At 48.8% G+C, this 11,666-nt stretch overlaps 1 protein-coding gene across 1 annotated transcript; it reads right to left on the bottom strand.

Annotated features, from left to right (window-relative positions):
- Positions 1-11: 11 nt before the first annotated feature.
- Positions 12-10,231, bottom strand: SIRPB2 (signal regulatory protein beta 2). Its single transcript, XM_059407675.1, is given in 5 exon segments — positions 12-84; positions 6,520-6,684; positions 8,322-8,705; positions 9,808-10,158; positions 10,227-10,231. Coding segments are annotated over 5 exon segments (978 nt in total).
- Between the last annotated feature and the right edge of the window lie 1,435 nt (positions 10,232-11,666).

Raw genomic sequence — 11,666 nt, 5'->3', positions numbered from 1 at the left:
CATGCGGTGCCTCACTCAAAGCCTTCCGTGCGGGAAACTCCCCCTGCTCCGCGCCCTCTGGCGGTCGAGGCGCGGATCTGCAGCCTAAGGGCGGGGTGGAAGCCGGGCGGTGGAGAGGCGGAGCCGGTCTTCCTGGCACCTGTGGGATGAAGGATCTCTGGAGGAGTCAGATACGTAATTATTCATTGACTCAGTCCTTCATTTCATTCATTTATTTATTCGTCCATTCACTTCCTCGTTCACAGATTTACTGAATGCAATCAAAGAGCCTGGTGCTCTTCCAGGGATGGGGACAGGCAAAGAGCAAAACGAATTCCCTGCCCTCGTGTTCACATTCTAGGGTAGAAAATAGACCTAGAACAACAGGTCCCTCCTCTGCTCTCAACACTAACCCCCGGAGTAGACAGAATCTCCTAGCCGGCAAGACCAGTGTGAAATATGCCCGCCCCTCCATCTCATCTCCTAGGCTTCCCTAAATTCCTCTGCTGCTCCCTACTTGTTGCCAAGCGTGCATTTGCATCAGAGCCTTGCCAGAGGCGGCACTTCCCTTTTTCTTTACCAGTGGGCAAGGTGTTCCCCGGCTTTCTTCAGGCTCCTGCTCCAAGGGCACCTTCTGAGACCCAATCCCGTCTTTCAGGTCCTCAGCTTCTTTGTCCTCTTGTCTCTTGCCATCCTGCCTGGGATTCTCTTCTCTTCCTCTTCCCTTTATCAGCTTCTGCACATCCCCTCCCTTCAATTTAGGTATTCCTTCTTCAAGGAGGCCTTTCTGCATCCCTGGGCTCTCCATCAGATATCCTCTGCATGCCCTGTGATGCCATGTTAAGTGTCATCCTTCCCCAAGGGCCACCATTCCCGTGACAGCAGAGGCTGTGGCTGTCTCCCGCACAATATGGCTTATCAGCACTCACTCTGGACTCAGCCTGGGGTTGAAACCCAAACATGAAGCCAATTACCGTTAGCCTCAGTGTCCTGATGGGTAAATGGAGCCCCTTATAGTATTTCAGAGGGAGGTGTGAGGATCCAGTGCGAACTGTTCAGAGTTATACTTGACACTTTACTAAGCCCTCTGCAAATGTTAGTTGTCATTTTATCTCCTGGAACCTGCAGTCACTGATATAAAATATTGACCTAATGATCTTTTGCTGAATTAATGAAGGAGTGAATGAATGAGACCAAGTATCTGAGCAGCCAGATGAGAAATTCAAGGTCACAATCTGAGGACAAGGATACAGAGTAGGTACCTGGCCCCCCTGATGAGTGGTGAGCTGACTCTGGGATGTGATCCAATTTCAATAAATAAAACTTGTCCTTTTCCATAAAACAGGTGCCTTCGTGGTGGGGAGAAATGGCCTGAGTCCGCCGACCCATAAACATGCCTTCCCCAAGTGAAGGCAGAGACACTGCAGAGACACTGCCTTCAGTGTTCATCGTGGATGCAGGCTGGGGTCGCAGGGACAAGCTGGGTGGTGAGGGCGGGCCTCTGCCATCTCTGGGCCTCAGGGCCTGCTTTTAAACAAGGAGGGGGGGTGGAAGCTGGGCCAGTCCAGTGTTCACAGCCTCCTCAGATCCACATCCCCTTTTTCGTAAAAAACACTTCTATCACCGCTTTGCTACCTTAAATGGAATTCAGATATAATAAAACTGACCTACACATGTTGAAAAAAATCAGCATCGTGCCCTAACTGGAGAAATAATTTGGAATAAAATGATCTGTATTTCAATTCTCAGGGATAAATATAATGCAAGACAAAATGAGCCATTAGGGGCTTGCTTCTATGTACAGGAATGTTTTTTGTTTGTTTGTTTAAGAACATTCCACGCCCAGTGTGGAGCCTAACGTGGGACTTGAACTCACAAACCCTGAGATCAATACCTGAGCTGAGATGAAGAGTTGGACAGCTGTACAGGCGCCCCTGTACGGGGCTGTTTGATGCATGATTAAAATATTATAAGTGTGTTGCTGTGGGTGACATAGTTTTTCAAAATGGTAAGAAAAAAAACCTTATTAAGTTGTGAGCAACACAAAGTTCAGTCTTCCCTCTGGTGACAGTAGTTTCATTCCTGGGAAACTTGGTATATCTTTAAAACCATGCAAAAAAGTACTTTTAGTTCATATGTCAAATGAGTTAGGGTCTAAGTTCGGGTTATTAAAAGTGGGTTTTCAGCTCTGTGAGGTCCTAGAAGGACATGTGGGTGGAGGGACCTTCCTTTGTGATGCTAAGGCATCAGAACACAACTTGGCAAACCTAGTGGAGTGTAAGAATCACGAAACCTAGATCCCCGCCAACTCCACTTGCGGGTGTTCACCCCATGTAAATGCTGGCATGCACACACCAGGAAACACAATGACATTGTTTCTGTGGGCGATAGTGAGATAATGGAACAAGTCAGGTCTCCAGCATCAAGAGAATCACAAATGTGATGGATTCCTACAGGGGGGTTGCCATATGGCCATGAAGATACATGACTTAGAGTTACAGGTAATCAACCTGGAGAAATCTCGAATGTTGAGCCAAAGAACAAGGCAGGGAATGACATGTGGGATAAAGTGCCATTATATAGTACCATCTAGATGGTTTAAAAATGTGTAATATCGTGCTTGACTTAGGCCTGGCACCCGCCCCCCCACTGCCCCACTCCCGGCCCAGTAACCCAGATACACTCTGAGCTGTATGTGTTTTATGGGTCATAGTGGGGTATACTTGATCAGACCTGGTACCCCCTCTTGCCCCACTCCAACCCAGAACCCTCTAGGCTGCCATCGTCAGGGTGGTGGGATGCAGGAAGCCTCTTTCTATCCCTCCCCTTCCTCTGGCTCCAGGCCTTCTCTGCAGGAGCAAGTGGGGGGCCCTGGAGGCCCAAGCAGAGCAATGTGAACAGACCGATCTCTCTCATTAGGAGCTGCCACAGAGGCGAAGCCTGGGCAGGTTCGACGTGGTTTTTCAGGGAATACGGAGGAGAGGGCAAGAACCATTGGTGGGGAAGGAAGGAGAGAAAGAAGTGGAGCAGGAAAGGAGAAAACAGAAGAACAGGTGGGAAGAAACTGGTGCTCTGATTCAGAGAGACTTGGAGGACATCAACTGACCTCCAGAGGTCTAGATCCTGAGACTCAAACAGGATGAGCCTGTGTTAGGAGCTGTGGCCCAGGGCCCACCCCCTTCTCTGTCTTTGGTGGGTCATCTTGCCTGTGCAGGGCTCTGGGCCTTAAAGCAGGGGAGGGGCTGGAGTGAGCAGCTCTGATTCCAGTTCCTCCCCCACTCTTTCAGTCTGTCAATGGCAGGTTTTCCCTAGTGTCCACCAAGGTTCCCTGAGTTACCCATGGTTCATTTTATCTGCTAGGACCTTCTCCACCTCTTCTGGGGTCTGCTCCCACCCGCATACCCACTGAGGCTGGCACAGTTAATGTCTTACATGTACCAATGCATTTCAGCCTCAAAATGACCTAAGAAGGGAAATGATAATATCATTATCAGTTTATGGATAAGAAAACCAAGACACTTGGGGAGAACTCACCCAAGAGATGAATAGAGAACAGGAATTTGAGCAGATTCCCAAGATTGTGGATTTTATCTCTACTGTCTACACCCCCTATAGGGGGTCTAACATTTGCCAAGCACCTGCTTGGTACTGACACTTCCTGTGCCATGCCAGGCATACTCCTCAGGGCCTTTGCACTTGCTGTTCATTTTGCCTATTATACTACCCCACCCCCAAAGCTACAAGTCTCTCTATTCACTCCATTCAGGTCTCTGCTCAAATGTCACTTTACCTGTAAGGACCCTCCTGTCCTCCCTAAATAAAACGTATCTCTGGCAAGCACCCCCCCAACCCCAGATTCTGCCTTATTATTCCTTTAGCACTCACCACCATGTGACATGTTACTTATCTATATTTACTGGCTCATTGTCTGTCTTCCCCCAGTAGTAGGGATGCCCTGAGAGAACAGACTTTTCTCTTCAATTCTCAGCACACTGATTAGTGCCTGGCTTATTTTCCGCCTTCAACTACTTTTTATGACTGGGTTTTTATGACTTTTTATGAATGGTGAAAAGTGAGGCCCCTTCCCTCAGTAAGCTCAAATTCTGGAGGAGACAACTGGTCTTCATGAAGGAAATAGACCCATGTTTATTTCAGGCAGCAGTGAATGCCGGGAAGAACACGTCCACTGTGTGAGGGCAATGAGAGGGATGGAGATGTCATGGTGGACGGAACCGTCTGGGAGCCCTCATGAAGGACACGGTTGAGCAGGGATACTTGGATGAGTTAAGGAATGTGGTGTGGCCAATGGCCAGGTGGGTGTCAGGGCAGAGTCAGTTTATGGGGTGGTAATGGGATAGGTAATTGGGGAGGGGGTTAGTTTGCAGGGTCTGGATTGTGCAAAGCTCTGCAAAGTCCAGGAGGTTTGGGGGGCAAAACAGTTCTTCCAGAGGCTTGGTTCCATGTTTCCTTCCTTGCTGTTCATTTCCTGGGGCTGCTGTGACAAACGACCACAAACCTCGTGCTTTAGAGTAGCAGAAACTTATTGTCTCATCGTTCCCAAGGAAAAAAAGTCTGAAATCAATATCATTGGGCAGGAGTCAAGGTGTCAGGGGGCCCTGCTCCCTCCAGAGGCTCTGTGGAGAAGCTGTTCTGGCTTCTTCCAGCTTCTGGGAGCTCTTGGTTTTTTTCAGCTTGTGGTCACATCACTCCCATCTCTGCCTCTGTGGTCATGTTGCTGTCTTCTCCTCCATGTCAAATCTCCTTCCTGTCTCTTCTTTATCAGGATACTCTTGACTGCATTTTGAGCCCACCTGGATAATCCGGGACCCACTCCCATCTCAAGGTCTTTAATTCCAGCCGCAAAGTCCCTTTTTGCCATGTGAGGTCCTGGTCACAGGTTCCAGATATTACAGCGTGGATATCTTCTGGCAGGAGGCTATCATTCTGATGGCCATTCAATGCTTTAGGCAATTCTCAGGCTAAACTACCGTCCCCCTTGGCTGAGGTTTTGCAAGCTGTTTTTACTATTGTTGTCATGAAAAACAGCAAGGCTAATGCAGTTCCCCAAGAGCAGGTGCTAGTAAATGATCACATGGAAAGCAAAAAGGGAGCTCGCAGATACTGAGTGTACATGGTGCACACAGCACATATGAAGCCCACAATAAATGAATCAAATTAGTTCTTAGACAATGCAGAGAAGTTTACATTATGATCTGTGTCTGCATTATTATCCATCAGGGTCCAAGATGTGAAGCGACTGACTAGTCACTAGGGGCACACTGGGAGGGAGTGGGGACTTCGGAATTGCGAACCAGGCATGTCACACTTCCCCCTGGCTTCTTGGCCTCGGTGCTGCTGATGCTTTGGACCAGACAACTCTTTGTTGTGCGGGCTGCCCTGTGCATTTTAGGATGTCTAGCAACATCCCTGGCCTCTACTCACTAGATGGTGAGAGCCAGTTGTGACAACCCCCAAATTGTGACAACCCTAAAACTGTGACAACCAAAAGTGTCTCTAGATATTGCCAAATGTACACTAGGGAGAAAACATCCTCTTCTTGAACACTCCTGTTCTCGCTTATACTCCCTATGGCAGGTGGTGGTACGAAGATTTGCTTTTTCAGCTGGGAATTGAACTCAGAGCAAGGAAGCAGCTGCCTCTGGCCACTGAGGTAGACATTACTGGTTATCTACTGACATTTGGTCTTTGGTTCCTTTAGTGAAGAATGACAGCTGGGCACAGGGCTGCCAGAATAAAGACTACATTTCCCAACGCTCCTTGCAGCTAGTTGTGACCATGTGACCACATTCCAGCCAATTAGAGGTGATGTGAGCAAGTTCTCAGCTGTGCCCTTGAAGGGGAGGGTCCTACTCTTCTTTCCTGCCTTCCTCCCTAGATTTGCTGCCTGGGATGTGGACCTAGTAGCCACAAGAGGAAGGAATACACTATTGCCTGGCCTGCCTATGCTTGGTTATTACTAGAGAAATCAATTTTCTTCTGGCTTAAGCCACTGTGATTTAAGAGTTTTGTAAAAGTTGCCAAACCTGTGTTTAACTGTTATAGCCACCCAAGCCAGCCATGGTGGGGAAGGAAAGAAGGCGGGAAATGGAGAGAGAAGGATGTAAGTGGAGGACCTGGGCAGTCTGGCTCTGCAAGCTCAGAGGTGCTTAGGAAAAACTTCCAGAAAGTCTCTGAGTTGGATCTTGCTGCATGAGAAAATGTGGAGAGGGGAAGACGGGAGCAGCCACTCCAGAAGGGGTTGTAGCAGGAACAAGGACCCTGAGAGGAGAGCCAGGCAAAGCCCTGAAGGACAAGGAGGGCTTGCATGGGCTGCAAAAGGAGACACGCACACCAGAAGGGAGCCCAAGCAGTGCCCAGTGGAGAACTTCACCAGGTGAGTGGAAACCAGATGTAGAGATCCTGGCACTTGGCATGAGACCTGGGGAACATCTAGAGGTTGAGATCAGAGGCAGAGAAATGGCTGGGGAGCTCTGGCCTCTCTCCCGACTCAGAGGAGCCACTCTGGGGCTGACCTCTCACCCATGGTCCACGCCCCATGCTAAAGGGGGGCTCTGTCCTGCTGGGCCTGGCGTCTTGATGTCTTCTTGCCAGGGCCTCCTCCGGCAGGCAGCCAGGGCCAGCAGGAGTGCAGCCAAGATCACTGTCTTCAGCTGCAGGATCAGAGTGTGAGCATAGACAGGAGGTCTGGAGGACACAGGGGAGAGCTTAGGAAGGAGCCTGGGTGAGGCCCCAATAGTCCAGACCTCAGTGTCCTCACAGGGAAATCTGGCCCAGCTGCTACAAACTACGGGGCCACATTCTCTCTACACTGAGAGAAGAGATCTAAGACCTCCCCTCCTTCTGTCCTGGATCTGAAGAGGCTTTGCCCAATATCCTACCTGTACGCTTAATCATCTTGACAACATTCCTGACTTCCGACAGTCATAGAAAACTGGGTTCATTTATTGGTTGCTCAGCTCCTCTCCCCTAGACCTTGAGCTAAGTATTTCCTAATTGCCTAATATAATCCTTAAACTTATCTTGCAAGGTAGGATAATAATGTATTGGTACAGATAAAGAGGCAGACTTAGAGAGGGGATATGATTTGCTTAGGGATATATATGTCAGAGAAGTGATGGGACCAGGTGGTCTCGCTCCCAAGAATGGCAGGAACAGGGCTGAGCAATAGGGAGCATCCGGGGCTGCTACCCCAAGTCTCACCCCCAACCTTACCCCAGTCGCAAGTGCCCCTGAGTATTAAGAGGTGATGTGACATGCATGGTTCTGGGCACTTGGCATGTGTAAATCTTATCAGATCTACATACAATCTTGTGAGGTAGGCTCTCTGATTCTTATCCTTTCTCCCCTCTAGTACACAGAGCAGGACAACAACTATTTAAGGAGCGAGGCAACCTGCCCACAATCACACAGCTAGAAAGAGGCTCAACCCAGAATGCTTGTCTACAAAGCCATGTTCTCCAGTGCTGTGTTATATAGTTTCATGCTGTATCCTTGCCCTGGCTCATGGGGGGCTCACTACCTCTCAAGCAAGACTGCCCTCTGAACAGCCAGCACTGGTTGTTAGAGAGTCCTTTCTTTGACTGAGCTTCAACATGGATCTCTGTTTTCCTGGTTCTGCAGTTGAGAAGAAGTCCTGGGACTATTTTCTTGGTGTCAGATAACCCTAGAAGTCGGACTGTTCCCTTCCCACGGCCAAGCCATGTTTGACTGCCCTTGTCTGTGGGGACTAGTTACCTTCACAGCAGATAGGTACATTTACCTGATAGAAACATCCTGTCTACATGCTCATGCTGAATTCTGTCTCTTGGGGAGAAGTGCAGTTTGTTGCAAAGAAGGGAGACAGTCTCTCATTCCCATTTCTTTTCTGTCCTGCCACTTCCTGAGCCCCTATGCTATGACTTAGGGTCATCGAGATGAGTCTGCCTGGGATTGGGGGCTAGAAGTCAAACCCTGCAACTATGAGGGACTATAGTTAGACCTGTGGGAGCATCTCTGGGGTAAGGACAATGTCTGATTCATTGTGGGATCTATAACACCTAGTACAGTGCAAGGCGGTGAAGAGAGGAAGTTAAATCATTGGTGGTCTATATACAAAGTTTTGTGGAGCCCAGCATGGCAAGAAATTAACTCTGCCTGGGAGAAGCAGAAGGTTTCACAGAGGAGGGGCTATTTGTGCTGGGCCTTGAAGGACGAGTAGGAGTTCTCCAGAGAGAGGGAGAAAGAATTCCAGGCAGAGGAAATGGCTTGTGTAAAGGTTGGAGGCTGAGAACAGCTGACTTATTTGGGACGTGACAGAAAGTTCCCTGAAAGTTCCCTGACACCTCCCCCTCGCCCTGATGCCCCCTAAACCACCTGTCTCACCTTTTACTCTCAGCTTGGTGCCCTGTCCAGACAGGTATTGTCCGTTGAGTTTTCTCTGAAACTTGGCACAGTAGTAGTTGCCTACCTACTCAGTGGAGGCACCTTGCAGAAGAGTGCTAAAATCCCTCCTGGAGTCCTGGACTGCTGTCATGTTGGGGTGGAAGATACCTTCAAAGTTGTAAATGGCCTCCCAGCTCAGGCCAGCCCCCCAAAAGCACCTAATGGGTTCTGGGGGACTATTTCCAAGCACTGTGCTGTTCAGGAATACAGTGTCTCTAGTGGTTGCCAATACCAGCCCCTGGGGCTGGATGATCCAGAGGTCTGGGTCTGGGTCCCTGGCTCCTGAAGCCAAAGAGAGGGGCCTTGCTGTATTCTGTTTCTTCCTCCGCTGTCCGCTCATGACCTCCCTCATATCTGCCCTCTCTCCCCTCTTCCCTGATTTCTCAACTCAGTGACTTCCTCTGTATCCTGCCATTACTCTCAAGTAGATTCACTCAGTAGAGAAGTTCTCAGTACCTCTTATGTGCCGATGTTAAGATCCGGAAAAATGAAGCTCAGCAGGGCACACAGATACCCTGTTAGGTGGAACAGATACCCTGCTAGGAGGGAGTTCTCAGTCTGGTGGTGGAGATGGCCCAGAAAATCCCCCTGAGATCGGAAACCTAGATGACTGTAGGACCAAGAGAAGGCTCCTGTCTCAGCTTGGAAGGATCCCAGGAAGCCCTTCAGACATGCTTGCACCAAGTGAAAATGCACCTTTTCCCCTGTCCCCAGCCACCTGCCACAGGTATTCTGCCTGTCAGCAGTCTACAGGGTAGTTCCACAAACATCCATTCTTCTAGTTCATCACCTGAATGACCTTCAGTGTAGGAATGTCACTTATTCTGCAAGTTAAGCACTTGAATTATATAGAATTGAAGTGATCGATTGAATGGCAGACCCAGGATTTGAGTACCCAGGTCACCGCTGCTGGACTTAGAGATATCATGACTGATAATGTGGGGAGTGCAGTAGATGAAATTATCAGCCCTAGCTCTTGACTGTCCTGGCGGTATGGTGCAGTCATACTCTTGCCAGGGTCTTGAGGTGGGAAGAAGGTTATATATCATGATCTCTTGACTTTGAGCTTAATCACGTGACTTGCTTTAGCCAATGGGCTGTTAGTGGACATGATGTGATTAGAAGCCAGAAACATGCTTGGGGGTATTGGGACTTGTCCTCTTTGTTCCTGCCATTTCCATGACACAGATGTACTCTGGATAGCTGCAAAAAGACATGGCCCTGGAACGAGGCACGTGGGGCAGAACCCCTCCTGCTGCCTGTACACATGTGAGTGCGACACACTTATTTCATGTGCCGCTGGGATTCATGTGCACAGCATGGCTGTGGGTAAAGGGATGTAGATCAGAACAGGGTGCTTGGACCTGCAGAGCCTGCTACTCAACATTCACAAGCATGGAGGTGCCCTCCTCTAGGACCTTTTCTGATTTCTCACTCAAGTCACTAACCCCCACACAGTGGTAGCTTCCAGCATGCTGGCTGGGGACATTGTGGATATAGATGGAACAGTCACAACCAAGTGGCTCCAGTGTCTCCTGGATCACTGGTGTCACCCCAAGAAAGCAGCCATGTTTGAAGTTACAAATCTCCTGCCGGTGCTGATGGCTCACCTTGACCCATTTAAGGATGTCATCAGTGTCAGAGCCATCCACCGTCCACCACAGTAGGAGTGCTTTACTTTCTGCCACCAGCATGGGGCCCTTGGGCTGTAGCACCTGCCACTCACTCCCTTTGCTCCTACAACAGAAGAAGAAAGTCTTTGTGCTGAGCAGGAAGGACCTGGAGCCCTCAGAGGGGAGCTTGACCCCATCTAGGCATTAGCTGACCAGGAATAATTGTTCAGGATGCTGGAGGGATATTGTCAGGGGAGGAAAGTGCAAAAGATGGGGAGGTTGGCTGGAGAGACAGAACGGAGGTATTAGATGGAGAACATAAAAATTATAGATGGCACTTAAGTGCCCACCATGTGCCAAGTCTTACATGTATGACCATTTATTCTTCCCAATGCTCCTGTGATGTGGGCAGCCATATTACTATCCTCCCAGATGGTTAGGTAAGTTTCCCAGGATCGCTACTTATGGGCTGAATGGCCAAATTCACGGTGGAATCCTAACCCCCAATACCTCTGAATGTGGTTGCGTTTGCAGACAGGGTCTTTAAAAAGGCAATTCAGTTAAAATGAGAGCATGAGGGTGGACCCCAATCCGATATAATGGGTGTCCTTATAAGAAGAGGAGATGAGGACACAGATACACATAGAGGGAGGCCCGCGTGGAGGCACAGAGAGAAGATGGCAGATGGCTGCCAATCCAGCTGATACCTTCACCTAGACTCCTAGCCTCCAGAAGGAAGAGAAAATGCTTTCCTGTTGTTCAAACCACAGTCTGTGGCCCTTTGTTATTGTCACCCAAACTAACACTTCATCCAGTAAGAAGGGGACAGTCTGTTTCTGGAGCCCCTGCTCTCAGCACTCAAATATATCACACAAAATGCGTGTGCTGTGATATTCAGGGTAAACATCCTCCCTGCTTTCTGTGACTTCTTTTTCTTTTCCCAAGTGAGAATATTGTCTTATATGACCTTTTCTTTTTTTGTTTGTTTGTTTTTTGTTAATTTTTTATTTCTTTTCAGCGTAACAATATTCATTATTTTTGCACTGCACCCAGTGCTCCATGCAATCCATGCCCTCTCTAATACCCACCACCCGGTTCCCCCAACCTCCCACCCCCCGCCCCTTCAAAACCCTCAGATTGTTTTTCAGAGTCCATAGTCTCTCATGGTTCACCTCCCATTCCAATTTTCCTCAACTCCCTTCTCCTCTCCATCTCCCCTTGTCCTCCAAAATTTGTAATTTTTGGATTTTCTTATTTTTAAGTAATCTCTATGCCCAACATGGGGCTTGAACTCACAACCCTGAGACCAAGAGTCACGTGTTCTACAAACTGAGCCACCTAGGTGCCTCCCCTCCAGCCACGTGAATTCATTTTTTTCCCCAGATTTTATTTATTTATTTGACAAACAGAGATCACAGGTGGACAGGGAGGCAAGCAGAGAGAGAGGGGAAGCAGGCTCCCCACTGAGCAGAGAGCCCAGTGTGGGGCTCAATCCCAGGACCCTGAGACCACAACCTGAGTCAAAGACAGAGGCCCAACCCACTAAGCCACCTAGGCACCCCTCTATTTTTTTTTTAAAACTACCTTATTGAAGTATTATTTACATACAGTAAATACCAGAAATTGTACTAT

The sequence above is a fragment of the Mustela nigripes genome, chromosome 7 (assembly GCF_022355385.1).
Source record: "Mustela nigripes isolate SB6536 chromosome 7, MUSNIG.SB6536, whole genome shotgun sequence".
Lineage (NCBI taxonomy): Eukaryota > Metazoa > Chordata > Mammalia > Carnivora > Mustelidae > Mustela > Mustela nigripes.
The sequence above is the reverse complement of the archived record's forward strand: the minus strand, read 5'-3'. Positions and strand labels throughout refer to the sequence as shown.